This window comes from Pristiophorus japonicus, chromosome 16 (genome assembly GCF_044704955.1).
Source record: "Pristiophorus japonicus isolate sPriJap1 chromosome 16, sPriJap1.hap1, whole genome shotgun sequence".
NCBI lineage: Eukaryota > Metazoa > Chordata > Chondrichthyes > Pristiophoridae > Pristiophorus > Pristiophorus japonicus.
In genome coordinates, this window is record NC_091992.1 from 14,173,219 (window position 1) to 14,194,886 (window position 21,668).

Genomic DNA, 21,668 nt, shown 5'->3' on the forward strand with positions numbered 1-21,668 from the left:
ATCTGCCACGTGTCCGCCCATTCCACCAGCCTGTCTGTCTGTCTGTCTTGAACCGTATCGTTATCCTCCTCACTGTTCACTGTACTTCCAAGTTTTGTGTCATCTGCAAATTTTGAAATTGCGCCCTGTACACCCAAGTCTAAGTCATTAATATATATTAAGAAAAGCAGTGGCCCTAGTACCGACCCCTGTGGTACGCCACTGTATACCTTCCTCCAGTATGAAAAACAACCGTTCACTGCTGTTCTGTTTCCTGTCACTTAGCCAATGCTGCCACTGTCCCTTTTATTCCATGGGCTTCAACTTTGCTGGTAAATGTGGCACTTTATCAAACACCTTTTGGAAGTCCATATACATCACATCAACCGCATTGTCCTCATCAACCCTCTCTGTTACCTCATCAAAAAATTCAATCAAGTTAGTTAAACAGGATTTGCCTTTAACAAATCCATGCTGGCTTTCCTTAATTAGTCCATACTTGTCCAAGTGACAATTTTGCCCCAGATTATCATTTCTAAAAGCTTCCCCACTAGGTTAAACTGACTGGCCTGCAGTTGCTGGGAATATCCTTGCACCCTTTTTTGAACAACGATGTAACATTTGCAATTCTCCAGTCCTCTGGCACCAGCCCCATATCCAAGGAGGATTGGAAGATTATGGCCAGTACCTTTGCAATTTCCACCTTTTACTTCCCTCAGCATCCTAGGATGCATCCCATCTGGTCCTAGTGACTTATCTACTTTAAGTACAGCCAGCCTTTCTAGTACCTCCTCATTAATTTTTATCCCATCCAATTTTTCCAACTTCCTCCTTGTTCACTGACTTTGGCAGCATCTTCGTCCTTGTTAAAGACGGATGCAAAGTACTCATTTAGTACCTCTGCCTCCATGCATAGGTCTCCATTTTGGTCCCTAAATGGCCCCACCACTCCTCTTACTACCTGTTTACTATTTATATGCCTGTAGAAGACTTTTGGATTCCCTTTTTATATTAGCTGCTAATCTATTCTCATTCTCTCTTTGCCCCCTCTTATTTCCTTTTTCACTTCCTCTCTGAACTTTCTGGATTCAGCCTGGTTCTCAATTGTATTCTCAACCTGACACCTGTCATACGCCCCCTTTTTCTGCTCCATCTTTCTCTTTCGTCACCCAGAGAGCTCTGGCTTTGGTTGCCCTACCTTCCCCCTTGTGGAAATGTACCTCAACTGTACCCAAATCATCTCTTTAAAGGCAGCCCATTGTTTAATTACAATTTTGCCTGCCAATCTTTGATTCCAATTTACCTGGGTCAGATCCATTCTCTACCCACTGAAATTGGCTTTTCTCCAATTAAGTATTTTTACTCTAGATTGCTCCCTGTCCTTTTCCATAGCTGATCTAAACCTTATGATACTGTGATTACTGTTCCCTAAATATTCCCCTACTGACATTTGCTCAACTTGGCCCACCTCATTCCCCAGAACCAGATCTTCCTCATTGGGCCGGCAACGTACTGATCATGAAAGTTCTCCTGAACAACCTTCAGAAATTCTTCACCCCCCCCCCCCCCCCCCTCCCCCAATCTCTGCCCACGCTATTACTATCCCTGTCTATATTGGGATAATTGAAGTCCCCCGTTATCACTACTCAATAGTTCTTGCACCCCTCTGTAATTTCCCTGCAAATTTGCTCCTCTATATCCTTCCCACCAGTTGGCGGCCTATAGAATACATCTAGTAGTGTAACGGCACCTCTCTTGTTTTTCAATTCTAACAAAATAGATTCTATCCTTGACCCCCACCAGGACATCATCTCTCTCCAGCACTAATATTCTCCTTAATCAATACTGCGACCTCACCTCCTTTCTTGCCTTCCCTATCTTTCCTGAACACTTTATATCCAGGAATATTTAGCACCCAATCCTGCCCTTTTGTGAGCCATGTCTCCGTCATCGCCATGACATCATATTCCCATGTGTCTATTTGCGCCTGCAGCTCAGCAACCTTATTTACCACACTTCGTGCATTCACATACATGCACTATAAATCTATTTTAGACCACCTTGTATTCTTAGTCTGACCCCACCTAATTAGTACTATTTCTTACTCTAGTACTATCTGTCTCCCAATCCTTTGTTTCTCCTTTCTAATGCTACATCCTGGTGCCCATCTCTCCCCCCACCCCCAGCCAAATTAGTTTATGCAGTATTTTTTATTTAAAAAAACATTTCAGCCTTTAATATTTACTTAGAAACTTAATTGTCAATCAATTTGTTGCTAAGTGAAATTATCTGTGTTTCTAATCAAATCTTTGTGGTTTGAACATTATTTTAAAAATATATAGTTAGGATTTCAGTTTTGTAAGGGATCAGAGGAGAAAAGAGAACACAATTACTGAAGGACTGGAAGTACCAACATGTGTTGCAGATGCAGACAGGCTACAACAAAGGGAAATTCACTTAGGTGTCAGATTGTGCCGTTGGAAGTTCCATGTTTTCCATTTGAATGCTTTAGACACATGGAAATTGTGCAGGTTGTCGGCTGCTAATCCTGAGGTGTTCCCATCAAAGGCAACAATGAACTATGACATTGAAGTAGAAACATCTGACCATTATTATTGCATTACCAACTTACCAAGCACAATTTCTCATAACTAACTTTAGACCATTAAATGTTCACACAATTATTTTAATACATTTGTCCTGTGGGTAGTGATTATTATCTTTGGGTGAAGTATAATAGAATTCTGCTGGATGGAATCTATAAATAGCTACAGTATCCCTACCTTATAATTTAATGTCCCATTAACTTTAGAAATTTAAAATTAACCAGTCTGTGTACTTAGGCTAATTAGAAGCAAGACTGCGGGCAACTAGATTATGGCAATAAATAAAATATAAATGCCTATACAATTATAAATGAAGCAGCTTTCTTGATGGTTCAATTGGAACATGTACTGTGATATGTGGTACTGAGCTGCAAACCGGGAAAGGCCCAAAAATCTGTCCCTGTTCTCTAAGTTAGCTAATTAGCCTAGCCAGCACCAGAGAATGACTGCTGCCTACAGTGTTAGTAAAGACAAAAATCAGCCAGGGTTCCAGTTCCATTTCCTGAAGGCTATTTGGAGACCCCTGCTGGAACGTATGCATGTGGTTGTTCATTGTATCCAATTTCCATTTCTAGTTTGAGCTGTTTGTGTGGTAATACCTGTTTTAAATGCTTAAGTGGTTTTGAGAGCAATTTAGTGAAATAACAAAATGTTTGTTTTCTAAAGCTCACTGTGCCGATAGCTCTTGGCATAAAGTGAATAAATTGTTAAGGAGGCACATACTCTGGGATCTGTGGTTTGCAGGGTGCTCTGCTGCTACCTAAAATATACTGCCCTTGACATGTAGAAACTAATCATCATCATTGGCAGTCCCTTGAAATCGAGGAAGACTTGCTTCCACTCTAAAAGTGAATTCTCAGGTGGCTGTACAGTTCAATGTGGGAATTACAGTCTCTGTCACAGTGGGGCAGACAGTGGGCAGATAGACGCACTAACGTCCGTGTTCTCGCTCAGTCCAACATCCCCAGCATCGAAGCACTGATCACGCTTGACCAAACTAATACAGGTAGATTGGTTTTACATAAGAATGGAGATGCTTTACTTTCTCAACCATGATTTTTGGCAGGATTTTTTCCACAGCAAACCATAGCCTAAAGGAATGAGCACAGTATCCTAACCAAAGGACTAACGTAGATATGGCCTAGCAAGGCTTACTTTTCTTCTTACTTCCCCTCTCCTGCCCTTTAATTATTCCCTGACTGGTGGGCAACGCACCTGATCATAGACCTTGCCTACATCAGTTCTGAAGCAGCATGGAGTTATGAGAAGGCTGGCTCACCCTTTGACTATACCTCCTCCTCTCCCATGGCTAAACATCTTGTCTGTGCACTTATCGCAGATGTTGAGCTCACTTCATGAGGAATTGTGGACCTAATACTGACTGGTACAGCAATCTGCATTGATGCTTTTCAAGCTTGACGAAATCCTATTTGCATAATCACTTTCTACAAAAATGTCTCTGCGAATATTTAACTTTGTACCATATTGCCATTAGTCCATTCAACTGTAACAGAAGCATGATATTTGTAAATATCACTAGGTTAATAATGCCTTTAAAGTGCTATGTAGATTGCCTTGCCTTTAAACAGTGAATTGTGATGGCATCACATTGGTTTGTAACAATGTTTCACAAGTTTGGGTTTTGCGAGCTTGCCAAATTAAGTTTTATAAATGGCAATAATCATCAAATCTGCAAAGTAAGGGTCAGTAAAGTTTTTGCATTGATGTGAAGCAGCTTAACTTGGAATGTAAATTTGGTGTGAAGGCAAGGACTCGCTCCTTCAAGAGTTCTCACTCTACTTCAATTGACCTCAGGTCAGGCTCTGAAATCCGATTCAAGCTGCATTTAAAATATAAACTAAAGTAAAACAGCTTGGCACCAATGCTGCAATTATAAAGCAAATGCAGCTTTCATTTATGTATCTTGCAAGTGGATTGGATGATTTAAAAGGAATTCACTTTTTAAAACTGCTTAAACCTTTCTGGGCATCATGGAAGTGTCCCAGTGGGCACAGGATGACACGACTTTAAAGAGGACCTTTTTTTGATCAATCAAATGACTAGACCAGAACATAAGACTAAATTGAGAATATTTTGGTGAAGTTATTATCCCAGTAACTTGTTTTTACCCTATTATTATCTCTGCAGTATTTGTCAAAAGGTTAAGTGACCTGTTTGACATACTACTGGTAATGATTGAAGTCTTCAAGGTTTTTTTTCTCCCTGCAGCCATCACTTCCTGTCCTTTACACGCTATCCAGCCAGGCTACCCATGAAGCTGTCCACCTCCTCTGCAGGATGTTAGTTTTTGATCCTGTAAGTATGCAGACTATTTTTCAAGTTTTACTGTAAAGTCTCTCAGTATATGAAAATATAGCTAGTCTGTAGTAATACTATTCTCCATTACCCATAGCACTGATTTTATAAACTCAAATCAGAAAAATATTCACTAACTGTTACTGAATTATTTTGCAACGGTGCTCGGTTACTGATCCTGGAGATTATTGTTCCTGAGCCTCTATCTTGCATTGAAATGAGATACAATAATGTTGGGAATTTCTGCAGTTGTCTTATCATTTTTCATTTGATAACTCTGGAGATGTCATTTCAGCAATTTTATTTTAATAATGACCTCGTTAATATATTTGGCTCCATATAAACCCATTTTAATGCGTTTTCATGGAAACTAATAGATTCGACTGAGCAACTTTATAATGGTGGTAAAGATTTAAACTGAAATGAATTAGTGATGTTTTGCTTACAGTTTTGTATAACAAGGTATGTTTTGCAGAATTCTCAGGCCAAATCGTTACAAAATTATGTTGGTATTTGTATTTAAAGCTTTTGTTAACCTTATACCATAGTCAAAAAGAATCTCTGCAAAGGATGCCCTGGCTCATCCATACTTGGATGAAGGACGGCTCCGGTACCACACTTGTATGTGCAAATGCTGTTATACCACCTCTACGGGACGAGTTTACACCAATGATTTTGAGCCCATCACCAATCCCAAATTTGATGACAGCTTTGAAAAAAACCTGACATCTGTTCGGCAGGTTAAAGGTCAGTGCAATTTTGAATACTGCTGCTTATAGTTACAGCTTTTTGTTCTGAAGCCTAAGAAATAGTTAATATTTTTAAGCAAAATTATTTTGCAGGTGAAGTGACACTTTATATACTGCTCTTGATGACCTGACTTTAGGACTGACAGCAGGGTACATACATCATTGTTATGTTATACTGCGTCGTACAAACTAGAAAGGTTCCAGGTTCAGCGCCTAGTCTCTGCTAAGTTTGGGTGATGGTAGCAGTGGGGCACGACAATTGGTCAATGTTTTCACCCCAATCCGTTACTCCTGCTGGAAATGTATGCTTGGGAGTACTGGGTGATAACAGGATCGGCTCAATGTTGGCCCCCACACACTTAATAGCCTCCCAACTCTGACAGTAGTCCAGACTTACCTGAAGAATAGCTGCTTCAGCAAAGGGGGGTGGGGTGGGGGGGAGGGAAAGGAAGGAAGGGAGGGAGGGAGGGAGAGAGACGCTACTACCTGTGTAACTATTGTGGCATTAGCGTGATTTATTACCTTCAGCAGAGAAAGGATTGATGACAGAAACTTGGAGATGGGGGAAGACAGTTCAATTGCACGTAGTGTATGGGATTACTACGTCATCCTTTTCTTTTTCATTCCTGGGTATTTTTTAATCCTCCTATAACTAATTCATGAAAAAGGAAACCATCTTGATCGAGTACTGGATGTTCAGTAATTCACTAAAGTTTGGTTGAAGATGCATTGATGCATTCCAGTTGGTTTTAAGTCATTGCTCTAATGTAATAATTCTAAAATAATCTCTACCTCAGGATAATTACGGGTTATTGGTATACAAACACCTTTTAAAGATAAAATCCCATTCACAAAATACCAAACATTCTGTCTGGATTGTAAACCTTAATTGTAGAAAGCCAATCGCTTACTTTCATGATGTGAATTATTGGAGTATCTTTTTCCTCTTGGTAAGGCATTGTTTTATTTTGATGTTCCTGAGCGATGCACAATCTCTGGCTGAGAAGAGTTACAAGCACCCTACTCCCAACACTTCCAGTATCATTCTAAATCTGTCACTGGGAAGTGCAGAAAAGCACTTGACGGTGCAAATCTTGGGCCAGATTTTCGGCTTTCAGAGTTTTTCGGCAAAAACGGTAGCGATACGTGAAATTTACTGTTTTCGCTGCGCTGCCGTTTTTAGCCCGAACTTTCGGCCTTTACGTCTAAGGGAGGCATTGCACAAGCATTCACGGCGCAAACCACGAGTTTCGGCAACTTTAGTCCAGGGCCGGGAGCGGTGCAAGAGAGGCCTTGGGAGGGGGAGGAAAAAAATTCCAAAAACGTTTACAAGAGCCTTAACTATCTAATCACTGCAAAAAAAAATTAAAACTTTAACTTACCTTTTTTGCAGGTTTTCATACTTACTGCTGCAGGCAGGGCTACACCAACAGGTTTGACCTGTTGATAATTCTGGGCGCGGCGTACAGGTCGGGAGAGTGCTGAAACTTGGACGCAAACGCAATCCGAGTCGTTGCACGTTGGCGCACCTCTCCCCGGCGGTACTTTAAAGCGCCACCGCAAACGGGTGCCTGAGTATCCCGACCGGGTTTTCGCCTCGGAGGGTCAAATAGCGGCAAAAACCTGCCGAAAATCCGACCCAAGTTTCAGTTTTGCTTGCACGTTCCCGACCTGTGAAAGCCTTCCTTCAATGCTTACGCATAATGACACAACTGAGAGTGAAACACTTCCAGTTGAACATAGAGAAGAACAAACATTGCTTTTGATCACCAACCATAATTTTTCTCCCTTATCACTAACTCCATCCTCCTCCCTTGCCAATTACTGCAGCTGAACCAGTCCTTGCAAATTCTTGGCATCCTGCTCAACCCAGACTAGCTTTCAAACCACCCATCCTTTCCATCACCAAAAAACACTTGCTTCCACCCCTAATATTTCCCACTTCTGTCCCTAGCTCGGCTTCTCCACAGCTAAAACCATTTTCTGTACTTTTGTTAGCACCACTTTTTTTTTTAAAAACAAAACATCTCTCCAATGTCCACCTTGTTGACCTCCCATTCTCCACCCTCCATAAACTCCCAATGTTTCCAAACTTCTGCTGCCAGTATCCTGTCCTGCATTCAAGTCTTACTTGCCCATCACCCTTATCCTGGCTGATCTGGTTCGCTGTCCATCAGCACATTAAATTTAAAATCATCGTCCTCCTCTTCAAATCACTGTAATCTTGCTGCACCCTACATCTGCACCATTCTCCATCCTAAAACTCCTCATGAACCCTTCAGTCTTCTGGCTATTTCTGCATGATCCCTCCCTTCACCCCACCATTGGTGGCAGAGTCATTGACTACCTCTACCCTACTCTGAACAACCCCCTCAAAACTCCTTCACCTGTCTAGTTCTCCCTCCCTCCACCTTCAAAAAACCTTCTAAAAATCCATCCTTGTAACCAAGCTCTCTGCCCCCCTTTTTAATCTCTGCCCCCCTTTTTAATCTCTGCCCCCCTTTTTAATCTCTGCCCCCCTTTTTAATCTCTGCCCCTGTGGCTTGGCACATGTTCCCTTTGTATTTTGTCTCCCCTCTCTCTGAAAAGCGACCTGGGACGTTCTCTACATTAAGACACTTGATGAGTTGAATGTTTGTGTGGAGAAATTGCAGGCATAAGCCCTTATCCCATCATGTTGAGGTTCTAGTGCACTGTTGCTATTTAGGAGTATTAACGCTGCAGAATTTTACATGCACACGCAGATATTTGGGTCAATCATTCACATCTTCAACTGATTTCCACCTGCCCAAAATAAAACCTGTTAATGTGGGAAATTGTAAAATAAATGCCAGATCAAAATTATGCAGAACTTGACAATGACTTAAACAGCAGGAAGCTGTATTGTTATGACTGAATATAATTCATTTTCTGTCCCGCAGAGCTCATTCATCAATTCATTCTGGAACAGCAGAAAGGAAACAGGGTTCCACTATGCATCAACCCACAGTCTGCTGCGTTTAAAAGCTTTATCAGGTATGCTGATGCAGACATTTTGTCAAAGCATTTTTGATTCTACAGTATTAACAGATTATTATATCAATTTTGGTGTGGAATAATCACCGTAAAAGGCAGAAGCCTATAATGAGTTAAGAGCAGATACTGAATCCTATTTGGTCCTGAGAGGAACAGAATTTGTATGCTTAAAGGTTGATCAAATTAATCAGGAAGTTAATGTTCCTGTTTTTTTTAACTTTCTGAATAATGTATTTATCTTTGTCTACAACAATGGAACTTGTACATCCTTGTGAAAGGAAATTAATTAAGTAGACTTGAACTGTTTTTTTAAAAAAAAAAATCTTTGAGGATGTTTTCAAATCTTGCTAACTATATACGGGCAAATTCGCCAAACAAGATCTGAATTCAAATTTATTCCACTAAAGTGACTTGGACTCCTGCTGGAAAACTGACCTTTTATTTTGTTTTTGAATTATGAAAGTAATTGTGTTTAGAAGATAATTTTCAAATTTTTGTAGGGAAAAAATGAATGTCAGAGCAGTTGTTTTTTGCCACCTCTTCCTTTTTTGTGGCGGGGAACAGAATAGAAATGCACTGAAGTGTACATTGATAAGGTTAGGTAATAAATGTTCGAGATACGTATTCTGTTCCTTTGTAGACATTCCACTCTCGGGAGGAGAAAGTTACTTTTTTAACTGTCTCTTCTTGCTGGGATATGGTTCCATGTGTAACAGGCACTCTGGTACCTGCCCCAGTGATTATTATTTGGACCTGACTGCTGCCAACAAACCAGAAGCGGACTGCACAAACGCGCAGCCGGTTTGTCATGGGATGGGCTCGTTAACATTTTTTAAAAGCTGAGAAGGGAGCAGGCTGGTGAGAAAAAGTTGGATAGCCGGTGTCATATTTCTTGTGTCTCAATACTCCTGTGAAGCACCTTGGGATATTTCACTACGTTAAAGGCGCTATATAAATACAAGTTGTTGTTGATGGGGAGCAGAATGGTGAGAAAAAGCCGGGAAGGGTGTGGGCTGGTGAGAAAAGGCCGGGAAGGGAGCAGGCTCGTTGGTATGCTCTTTTTTTTAAAAAGCAGAAACATCATGCTTCCGGTTCGTTGGTAGCAGTACGCTTCTGCACAGCTTCCGGTTTGCTGGCAGCAGTCACTCCATTATTATTTATATCTGAGCCTTGAGCATGAGTGTTGACTAGCTGTTTGCATGTGGAAGACATCACATTCAAGGTCTGGCCTTTCCTAGCCCAATCTTCACACATCCACACTTCCAATGAAGGGTCTGTGATTAGTGACCAAGAGCAGGAACCCTTCCCAACACACACCACTGAGGCGAATTGTGTGCTTACCACATCCCCAACTGAGTTCAGCACAAACTGGGGATTGAGCACTGACGTGTATGTTTGTCTGAGACTGCTGTTTGCTGTTCACCATTAGAGACATACAAACAAATTTGCAGCCCTTGCATATGGTAGGAAATGATTTATTTTGAAACCTGCATTCAACATTAAGTACCCAGAAGATTAACAGCCAACCTTGTAGTAGAATTCAAATATTTATGATGATTTGCAGAGTATGGAAGATACTGCAATGATCACCTAAAGCACAGAGTTAGTGTATAAAGAAGGAATCATTTACTTATAATGAATACATGAGTGCTTTCTTCTAAAACTGCATGATTGATAGGTAGGACCAAAAGTCAAGTCTGTCGTTCTTTCTTTCAACCTGAAGGTTTAGCAAGATTGTAGACATGTGTTTCAGTTGCATCTTAAGTTTTTATGGTTAATTTTCATAGTTTTTAGCAAAATACTGGCCTCGTACCATCCTCGGTACTATTTATGATTCCATTCAACATATAGATATCTGCAATCCATCTATAGTGTGACCAGTTGACAACTAACTTTTAATTAATTGGATTTTCATTATTCAAGTGAGGTGTAATGTTTTGGAATGGCTTCTGTTATTGACGTGCCCATTAGTCACTTAACAATATGTAATAAATCTGTCTTTCGTTAATTTTCTTGACCTTTGAGTGAAATTGATTATGTTACGGTGTGAGGCATTTTACAACAATCCTTTGATTGTCCAGTTCGAAGTGAGCAATATGAACTGGATTTGGGTCAGTTTTAAATGTATATCCCACTGAGTTTTCAAAGTCACTGTAAAGCCTGAAATGGTTTATATTGCTCTGATTGTGGTGTTTGTTTGCCCTTTTAACAGCTCCACAGTAGCTCAACCCTCTGAGATGCCCCCATCTCCACTGGTATGGGAGTAAGTGGAAGAAACTACTGATGACAAACATTTTAGGTTCTCACTAGAATCTAAAATTTGCAGTACCATTTATGTCGGGACAAGTGTGTAATTTTACTTATAAAATTTTTAAAAAGTTAAAATAAACCACTGATAATTGTAAAGAATATACTTTTAGGAATATGCTGGACTTGTATTTTTTAGGGATAAATTTGGTGGTTGTGCTTTGAAATAAAGCAGCTTTAGCAAGAGCTGCACAGTTTGTATGTATTTATGGAACCATGCAGCCTTCACTTTTTGGCTTTGGAACACAAGCTGCACTAAAATGAACTGGGTGTCTTGACGTTGAAGTGGGACATGGAGCAGGCATGTACAGGATCTCTAAGGAATCAACGCTGACCCATTCCTGAAGACACGTTTTACCGAAGCTGACTGAGAATACAAAGTTTCTGCCGACCAATCATGAAGTCGCATCAGTTGATAAGGCTATTTAATGAAATGGGCACATCACCTGACAGATCAATTCTATAGCTTCTCTTCAGAGCTGTGACAGTGGTTTGCTGTTGTTTGTAAAACATTGTGATTAGAAAGAGATGGAGTGAGTGTGGGTTTATCACTAGCAGAAGTAACTTATGTTTCCCCAGTCCCTTAATTATATTTAACCAATTTTTAGAAACATTTTGTTTTATTTCTGCAGTCAAACCTCAAGCATGCATCATCCCACATCACTTGTGTATATAAGTCCAGTGTTGGGTAGATTTTAAAAGTCTTGACATTACTGTATAGAGGAATTAGCTTGCACATTTTAGGTCTGTGAAATATTCCGTGAAAGTTATTTTCTGCACTGGACAGTGTAACAGGAAAAGCAGCACATAGGCGATTATGTTAATTGTGTCTTGTGTCTTTAGGCAGAACTGTGGAAGTGTTGATCTGAAACGTCACAGTAGTGCAGAGTTTTAATATCCTTTCTGACAAATCCTTATCTACTGGAACACTGAACTATTCTGTGTATATGTATATATGAACAGAAATTGAAGGCTCTACCTCCAGGAGTATACAACTTGGTTTGTTTACCTCCACGTTTTTTTTAAAAACAATTCAGCGTGGGGATTTAAAACTTGAATGTCCCTTCCAGCTTTTATATTTAAGGGAAAAAAAGTTTTTCATGTACGAAGAACCCTTTATGGATTGTCTTAAATACGCAATTGTGTTCAAAGCTGAGAATATGACCCCAGGCTCGGTCATCAATACTTGACTGTTAAATAACTGTAGTTCATATCTGTATTTAGCATTGGACTCTTGCTGCGAGTGACCCAGAGCAAAAGGTGTGCACAGATTTCAAATCGATCCCGAATATTTTACTCCTTTTGAAATTTTAACTTAAATGAAGTAATGGCTTGCTGTGGCAAAGACTCTTCATGCTGGAAATTGCATCTATTTACAATTGGGAACAATGAAAAGGTTTTATGAATTTTTTTTAAAGTTTTTAAGCCTGCAGAGCTTTAACAATAAATTAAGTTTTAAAGGCTTGTATTTGAAGAATTGTGTTTTCAGTAAACGGGGGCAAAAAAAAAAGTCCTGAGAGCCTGCTGAGAAACCGGTTTCAAGACTTCACCTGAGGTTCATCGTCCTATGTGACACATTTGCCGGTCACTTTGTACAATGTAGATTTGAAGTACAGTGGTGGAAATTCATTAAATGTGACATTTAAAAAAAAAAAACATCTGTGGTACTAGTCAGTTTGTGGTTATTATATATTCACATACATGTCCTCTTAATTTGTTAGTTTCCATTTCTGATTGTGATTTCTGCACCTAGCCGTTGATTCTCTCTCACAGGCATCTTTTGAGTAGAAACGCACTTCTCGAGTTTTGTTGTCTTATGTAATTAATTATGTGGTGAAGTACATTAATGTACAATTTCTCTTGCTTTATTCAAATACTCAAGATTTTCATGTGTCCTTTGTGAATAGGGATGTTTAAAATCCCCTGTGATCTGTAGAGCTCTGCTGACAACAGTATGTCAAATTTGCTGAATCATCATCTCCCCAACTCTTCCAAAAAATGTAAGTGAAAAGGGTTATTTTTGGATTACAACCAATTTAACTGCATTTTCATTTCTGTGATTGACTCTGGAAGGGAAGGAAAAAAATAATCTGCTCAATGACAGGAATTGTTTTCAGTATGTTTGGGGACTGTTTGATTTGGTTGAGTGGTGTATTTGGGGCTTATTCCGTACCAGTCACTCGCCTTGAATTTCTACTCAATTCACAAAGAAATAAAACTGGACCTTGATATCAACCCGTAAATGGAAATGGCATGGACCTGCTACATATAATGTGAGCATGAAGTTTACTACACTTCGCTACGGATTTAAGCATCATCAAATGCTGAGATGGATATGAACATGTAGTTAGTGGTGTGGATTGGTACGTCTATACTCTCGGGCTTCTTTCTCTAAATGGATAATGATGAAATGTTAGTTACTGCTGTTCTGCCAACTTGTATTGGACATGGTCACATGCGAGTATTTATCTCTGTCTGTGCTTATCATTATAACCATCAGTCAGTTCCTAATTGGATGTTAACTCTGGCAAAAAAAAGAGCTGGCTAAATCACATTTACTGCTTTTGATGGAAGTCATTTCCATATATTCACTACTCTCTTTTGGGGGTGGGGTAGAGAAGTGATATTTCCTAAAATCTCACTTGGCATTTGTTCATTTTATACTTGATTTCTAGTTCTATACGCATTCCAAGATAACATATGCTGCTTGTATCCACATAATTAATGTCTCTCGGGCTCTAGTTGACATGAAACTACCCCGCCCTCAATCATTTCTCCAATTAAAATAAGTCTCAACATCTCTCTCATATAGTTCATAAAGACATTGGTGCTGGTAGCTGGAAACTTTGCTTCTATACCCAGACTTTGAAATTACCTGATTCCATTCATGGACGCCATCTACTTTGTTTCTTCAAAAAATGAATGATATTTTTGGAATGAATACTCAGAAATAAGGCTTTATCTTGAATGCTCCATTTTTAAATGGAGGTATAGCCCCTTATGGTTCTCCAATCCCTAAAACTAGTTATTTTCACACGAACAAGTGCTCATGTGAAAATGAGAATTATGCATAGTTCCTTAATTTTTTTTTGTTTTATTTTGCATTAGGAAACTGCCTTGGATGAATTACAGAGCCTGACATTGAAGTGAGCCAAATTAACATTTGTCGACCCTAATTAACCCTAGATACTATGTAAAGTAATTCAATTCCCCCCACCCCACTTAGTAATTCCCCCAAGCCAATTCTCAGAAGTCATCACCCTCTGTTGAAACAAATTTAACAAAAGATATTAATCCTAATTCTTTAACATTGCTCTTTCAAAGGGGCAATGCAATCTAGCAAAGAGGTGACGTACACTGCACTGAATTACCTGCGCAGTACACTTCTGTGGTTCTGTGGTACTTGTCTTTATTTTTTACCAGTTCTTCAATCAATTTGTAACGATGCAAAGGGAATGTATGAATGACCATTTTATTTTTAATTGAAAACTCCCAATTAAGAAATTTCTCCAATGGCTGATTGCGGTTAGCTGCTGAACACTTGAGCCAAATAGACCTGAAGGTTCTTGGGTTTGATCCTCAGTCTCTGCTGACTTACCCATTTTCTGCTGCGGGATGGTAGGGGTGTTGCAATTGACCAATGTGCTGCTGAGTAGGGAGGGGAGAATTGGCTTTCCTGTATGTTTTTCTTTCCTTTCTTCCAGCCCTTATAAATTGTTTCAAATATTTTGCTTTTGGCCAAGTTTGACACTGGGGGCTGCTCTCAGGCCCTAGGCCTGGACAATGATTAGCAGCCTGACACTAAATCTGATCTTGGATTACCTTATTGTGATAGGTAGCTGAATACAGATAGAAACTAATTTGTGACGATCTAGCCCTTTAAATTACAGAATCATTTTTAATTTCACCAAAATATATGTCTATTTCAAACCTTAGCTTGCACCTTAATTGGGAGTCTGTCGTAGTGGTGGTTTAATCCATTTTGATTTGTTTTAATTTATTTTTCACCTAGGAGTCTGCCTTGTACTACTATAATTAGAACCTCTTGGTAATTATGAGCCATTGTAATTAATGTGTGATAAATGATGCATGAATTTACAATTAAATTTAGTGATGCATGTCACAACTGTCTGAGATCAGGTGATTGTGCCTGGCTAAACCCAGTGCAGACCAGTTACAATGCACCTATCCCTCTCTTCACACTTCCTTTCCCCCCCCCCCCCCCCCCCCCCCAAACATTGCAATGGCATTGAAGCCTTAACCACTAATCTGTAAAGTGAATTAAATGTTTTTCTATGGAAGAGTATTGTACAATAGGAACAAGAGTAGGCAATTCAGCCCCTCGAGCCTATTCCGCCATTCAATCAGATTATAGCTGATTTGTACCTCAACTCCATTAACTTACCTTTGCTCCACATTTCTTAATATCCATCTGTACCAAAGATCAGTCTCGAATATTTGAATTGATCCAGCATCCATATCCTTTGGGAGAGTGAGTTCCAGATTTCTACTACCCTTAGTGTGAAAAGGTACTTCCTGATTTCACTCGTAAATGGCCTCTTGTTCTGGAGTTCTCCCACCAGAGGAAATATTTTCTTACCTTGACACACCTTTTATCATTTTAAAGACCTGGATAAGATCACCCCTCAATCATCTAAACTCAGGGAACACATCAAGTTTATGCACCCGTTCCTTGTAATTTAACCCTTTAAGCCCTGGTATCATTCATATTCGATTTTATAACCTGGAGTTTGCACAAATAAAAAATTATGAATAGTAGATCTTCAGAATTTTAGGTGGATTAACAGTAGTTTTCAGCTAGGAGCGAAATGGGTTACAGTTGAAGTTTGGGTAACTCGTGAAGGAAACCAGTCCACTTCTGCAGAGCACAATTAGTCTCTTTACATCCCACTAATGAATTGGTTCACTGCAGCAAATTGTAGAATCTTAGAGCATAGAAGGAGGCAATATGGCCCATCATGCCTGTGCCAGTTAACTTGAGGAAGGACATTCTTGCTATTGAAGGAGTGTAGCGAAGGTTCACCAGACTGATTCCCGGGATGGCGGGACTGACATATCAAGAAAGACTGGATCAACTGGGCTTGTATTCACTGGAGTTCAGAAGAATGAGAGGGGATCTCATGGAAACCTTTTAGATTCTGATGGGTTTAGACAGGTTAGATGCAGGAAGAATGTTCCCAATGTTGGGGAAGTCCAGAACCAGGGGTCACAGTCTAAGGATAAAGGGTAAGCCATTTAGGACCGAGATGAGGAGAAACTTCTTCACCCAGAGTGGTGAACCTGTGGAATTCTCTACCACAGAAAGTTGTTGAGGCCAATTCACTAAATATATTCAAAAAGGAGTTGGATGTAGTCTTTACTACTAGGGGGATCAACAAGGGGTATGGCGAGAAAGCAGGAATGGGGTACTGAAGTTGCATGTTCAGCTATGAACCCATTGAATGGCGGTGCAGGCTCGAAGGGCCAAATGGCCTACTCCTGCACCTAGTTTCTATGTTTTGCAAGAGCTCTCCCACTGCTCTTTACCCGTAGCTCTGCAAAATTGTCTTTTTTTTTTTAATTCTGTGATTCTTTTGCCAATTATGTTCATTGTGTCTTCACTTTTAAAGTTCAAGGATCCCATAAGTTTTTTTTTAAACTGCTTTAGCAACTTGTCCTGCCACCTTTTAAAGATTTGTATATGTGAACCGCCAGATCTCTCCGTTCCTGTACCCCCTTTAAAATTGTGCAATTTTGTTCATATTGCTGCATCTCATTCTTCCTCACAAAATTCATCACTTCACACTTCACTGCAATAAATTTAATCTGATTGCCAATTTCACCAGTCTGTCCTCCTGAGGTCCGCTACAATCCCCCTCACGGTTTACTGAATCTCATGGCTTGACTCAGAACTGTACAAATTCATCCCAGTTATGATTGCAAAGTTCAGATGTCAAGTGAGGCTTCAGTTGTGTCTGAGCCAAGTATATTTGAGAACATAAAACCAATTGGACCCCTGAACACACTCTGCGCTCAGCTTGCTAATGGTGCTCACTGAACCACTTGTGGTTAATGACTGGTTGGGTTTTTTTTATTCCACGCAATAGGTTTAAGTCCTTGAAGTTGTTTAATTGTATCGCTGATCACCAAAAGAAAGAACTTAATTTTATGTAATGCCTCATGCCCTCAGGACATCCCCAAATTACTTCTATAGACAAATGCAACAGTGAAATTGTGCACTGTGCGTTCCCAAAAAGAGCGACTGAGATAAACAACCAGTTAATCTGTGAGGGATAGAATGCTGGCTAGGGTAGTGGGAGAACTCCCTGCTCTTCTCAATAGTGACAGGATCTGGCAGATTAAAGCCTCCTTTAATTCAGCATCCCCTTCAGTACTGCATGGAAATGGCATATCTATTCGGTACTCAAATTCCAGAGTGGAGCTTCACCACAACTCTAATAAGCAGGAGTAATACTAGCGCTTGATTCCAAATGAACTGAATTTAAATTCTCCAGCTACCACAGTGGCATTTGAACTCGCGTCTCTGGATCATTGGTCCAGGCCTCTGGATTACTAGTCCAATAACATAACCACTGCGCTACCACTAACTATGGAAGCTAGCACTTTAAACAAAAGTTGTTATGGTGGCATTCTGTCTTTAAAGAAACAGAGCACAACTTAAAGCCAAAGTTTTTAAAAACTAACACTACAGATTGGAACAGATGGTTCTTGTCATAAGAGTATAGTTAGTACAAAGTTGTTGGAAAAATGGCATTTAAATGAAAGTGGGAACAGCCCGTTTCTTTACAAGGTTTAAACTAATGGATAAAATGATTGGTTTTCGAATGCAGGGTACATGCTTGATTCGATTTCCATCACTCCAATTGCGACTGCAGCGAGGTACAGAAGAGACTCATGTTTTTGTTGATGTGAGGGGAAAACCAGTAAAGGGGCCGGGGGGGGGGGGAGAAAGGAAAGAGGAGATCTTGCATGTCCCCCCCGCCCCCCACCGATAGCCAGCTAAATGGCATTTGTGGTGGCCAGAGCCTGCCTGCTCTGCATTGGGCAGTGGTTTGGGAAGAGGGAGAAAGGGGCAGGGGTAAAGAGATGTAACGAAAGAAACTACGTCTGAGTATTTTTTTTAAATTCTCGTCAGTGTAGTGAATATTTTGCCTAATTGGCTCTGCTGTCCATTCTGCCACACAAGTGCAACACCCACACCAAGTCAAGCTAAATGTGAATAAATTATATTTCCAATGAGTTAGTAGTGCCTCTGGTTAGAATTTAATATGTCTCGACTAAAATGCGGGCAATTCAGGCTCTCTGCAGATCCCTGCTTTGCATAGTAACAGTCTGTTAATATGATATCTTGTGTTTAATGTAATTGCATACTATTGCAAAGTAGCGATTTATTTTGTGATCTAAGCAACTTCCGTTGAAATCAATAGCCTTGCCTGGGGCTATTAATTTGTGTATCTTGGCTTTCATTATGACCAGAAAGCAAGATGTTGTAAATTATTAAAATAACAACTTTGATTTCAAACGAGAAGTCAACATATAAGTGACGAATTTGATGGATCAAATGGAAATTAAACAACCTATTGTGCTCATGGCAAGAACCACTCGGACAAAATATGAAAATAAGCAAATTATATCCAGGACAGGAATGTATGTGCATGAAATACTCAACAGGTCAGGCAGCATCTGTGAAGAGAGAGAAACAGTTAACGTTTCAGGTCCACGACCCTTCATCAGATCTGAAACGTTAACTCCATAGCTGCTGAATATTTCCAGTATTTTCTGTTTTTACTTCAGATTCCAGCAGCTGCAGTATTTGCTTTTAAAATATGTGAGCGAGAGGAGAGGCGGTAAGGTTAATATCAGATCCTCCCGTTTTTTTTAAAGTTTATATGTTAAATATTTTTCACTTTTGTCTCACTGGAGAACTGCCATTTCAGGACTTGTCGCTCAATTGCTGCTGGTTGCTTGCACCATCCGTCAGCGTCTCCATTGGAAATGTTCAACAGTCTCGTTCCCTTAAGTGTCAATAAGGAAGTATCGGGCAGAGAAAATCCAGCACCTGGCAAGTTCACCTCCTAATTTTGCTGCGGGTCCTGAAACCAACATCTCTCTGGCCCTCCCACTGGGAGGAAAATTCCGAAATGCAGCGAAGGGAAGTTTAAATTAAATATTTAAACGGGAGTCCTTTTCTGTGAGAGGGAAGTGGGAGTATTTAACTTCGGGTTTCCTCCCGTCACATGACCGGTTCCTAACTTTAGACAAGTGCCACTCAGTACCCGTTTGCAATAGCCACACAAAAATAACTTTGCGAATTTGCTCTCCCGCCCTTAGCATTTCCCCGCAGCCTTTGAACTGAGATTGGAAACTCCACAGATGGGGATTGAAGTGCTTCAGATTGAAAATGCACCTACACTTTCCTTTTATTTTCAGTGAATTGGTTGTTCTATAAAAAAATAATTTGGCCGTCAATACTCCAGAGTCATTTGTAATGAAGTAGGAGATCCATAATAAATAAAGATACAAGTACATTGGTGGAAATGCTCAACTGGTCGGGCAGCATCTGAGGAGAGAGAAACAGAGTTAACGTTTCAGGTCGGTAATCTTTCAAGAAATGTTCTAAATTTTACCGAATCATATATGTTCAACAGAAGCAATCCACAAAAAGTACAGATCGACCCTGCCCAGCTACTGTAGCATAATGGTTGTTACTGGACGAATAATTCAGAAGCCTGGACTAATGATCCAGAGACATAAGAACATAAGAAATAAGAGCTGGATCATAGAGAGTGAAGATAGATTATGAAAGTAAACTAGCACGGAATTTAAAAACAGTAAGAGTTTCTACAGGTACATAAAAAGAGAGTGTGGCTAAAGTAAATGTTGGTCTCCTAGAGGATGAGACTGGGGTATTAATAATGGGGAACAGGGAAATGGCAGAAACATTGAATAAATATTTTGTATTGGTCTTCACGGCAGAAGACACTAAAAACATCTGAATAGTGGATAATCAAGGGGCTGTAGGTAGGGAGGAACTTCATACAATCACTATCACTAATGAAGTAGTACTCGATAAAATAATGGGACTAAAGGTGGACAAGTCCCCTGGACATGATGGCTTCCATCCTAGGGTCTTAAAAGAAGTGGCTGCAGAGATAGTAGATGCATTAGTTGTAATCTACCAAAGTTCCCTGGATTCTGGGGTGGTCCTAGTGGAATGAAAAACCGCAAATGTAACGCCTCTATTTACAAAAAGCAGAAAACTATAGACTAATTAGCTTAACATCTGATGTTCGGAAACTGCTGGAGTCCATTATTAAGGAAGCAGTAGCGGGAAATTTGGAAAAGCATAATTCAATCAAGCAGAGTCAGCATGATTTTATGAAAAGGAAATCATGTTTGCCAAATTTGCTGGAGTTCTTTGCGGATGTAATGAGCAGGGTGGATCAGGGGGAACCAGTGGATCTGGTGTATTTGGATTTCCAGAAGGCATTCGATAAGGTACAGTGACCTTTTATGTGGCACAAGATAAAAGTTCATGGGGTTGGGGGTAATATATTAGCATGGATAGAGGATTGGCTAACTAACAGAAAAGAGTGTCGGGATAAATGGGTCATTTTCCGGTTGGCAAACAGTAACCAGTGGGATGCCGCAGGATTCGGTGCTGGGGCCTCAACTATTTACAATCTATATTAATGACTTGGATGAAGGGACCGAGTGTAATGTAGCCAAGTTTGCTGATGACACAAAGGTGGGTGGGAAAGCAAATTGTGAGGAGGACGCAAGAAATCTGCAAAGGGATATAGACAGGCTGAGTGGGCAAAAAATTTGGTAGATGGAGTATAATGTGAGATTATCCACTTTGGCAGAAAAAAGAGAAACACAAATAATTTAAATGGAGAAAAATTGCAGTACAGAAGGTCCTGAGGGATCCTTGTGCATGAAACGCAAAGTGAGTATGCAGGTACAGCAAGTAATCAGAGAGATAAATGGAATGTTGGCCTTTATTGCAAGGGTGATGGAGTATAAAAGCAGAGAAGTGCTGCTACAACTGTACAAGGTATTGGTGAGGCAACACCTGGAGTACTACGTACAGTTTTGGTCTCTATTTAAGAAAGGATATACTTACATTGGAGGCTGTTCAGAGAAGGTTAATTGATTCTGGAGATGAGGGGGTTGACTTATGAAGATAGGTTGAGTAGGTTTGGCCTATACTCATTGAAGTTCAGCAGAATGAGAGGTGATCTTATCGAAACATATAACATAATGAGGGGGCTCGACGAGGTGGATGTGGAGAGGATATTTCCACTCAGGAGAAACTAAAACTAGGGGACATAGTCTCAGAATAAGGGGCCACCCATTTAAAACAGATGAGGAGGAATTTCTTAGGGTTGTAAATCTATGGAATTCTCTGCCCGAGAGAGCTGTGGAGGCTGGGTCATTGAATATATTTCAGGCAGAGATACAGATTTTTGAGCGATGAGGGTTATGGGGAGCGGGGGGGAAGTGGAGCTGAGTCCATAATCAGATCAGCCATGATCTTATTAAATGGCGGAGCAGGCTCGAGGGGCCAGGTGGCCTACTCCTGCTCCTATTTCTTATCTTATTTGGCCCTTCGAGCCTGTTCCGCCATTCAACAAGATCATAGCTGATCAATGTCAACTCCACCTTCCCGCAT

The 21,668-nt window shown here is 40.2% G+C and overlaps 1 protein-coding gene across 1 annotated transcript in view; it reads left to right on the forward strand.

Annotated features, from left to right (window-relative positions):
• Positions 1–12,622, forward strand: part of nlk2 (nemo-like kinase, type 2) — a 199,140-nt gene extending 186,518 nt beyond the window's left edge. The window contains exons 8-11 of the mRNA XM_070857014.1: positions 4,815–4,901; positions 5,450–5,648; positions 8,572–8,665; positions 10,878–12,622. Coding sequence (XP_070713115.1) covers positions 4,815–4,901; positions 5,450–5,648; positions 8,572–8,665; positions 10,878–10,932 — 435 coding nt within the window. The 3' untranslated portion in view covers positions 10,933–12,622. The remainder of the gene's footprint in view (positions 1–4,814; positions 4,902–5,449; positions 5,649–8,571; positions 8,666–10,877) is intronic.
• Positions 12,623–21,668: the final 9,046 nt, after the last annotated feature.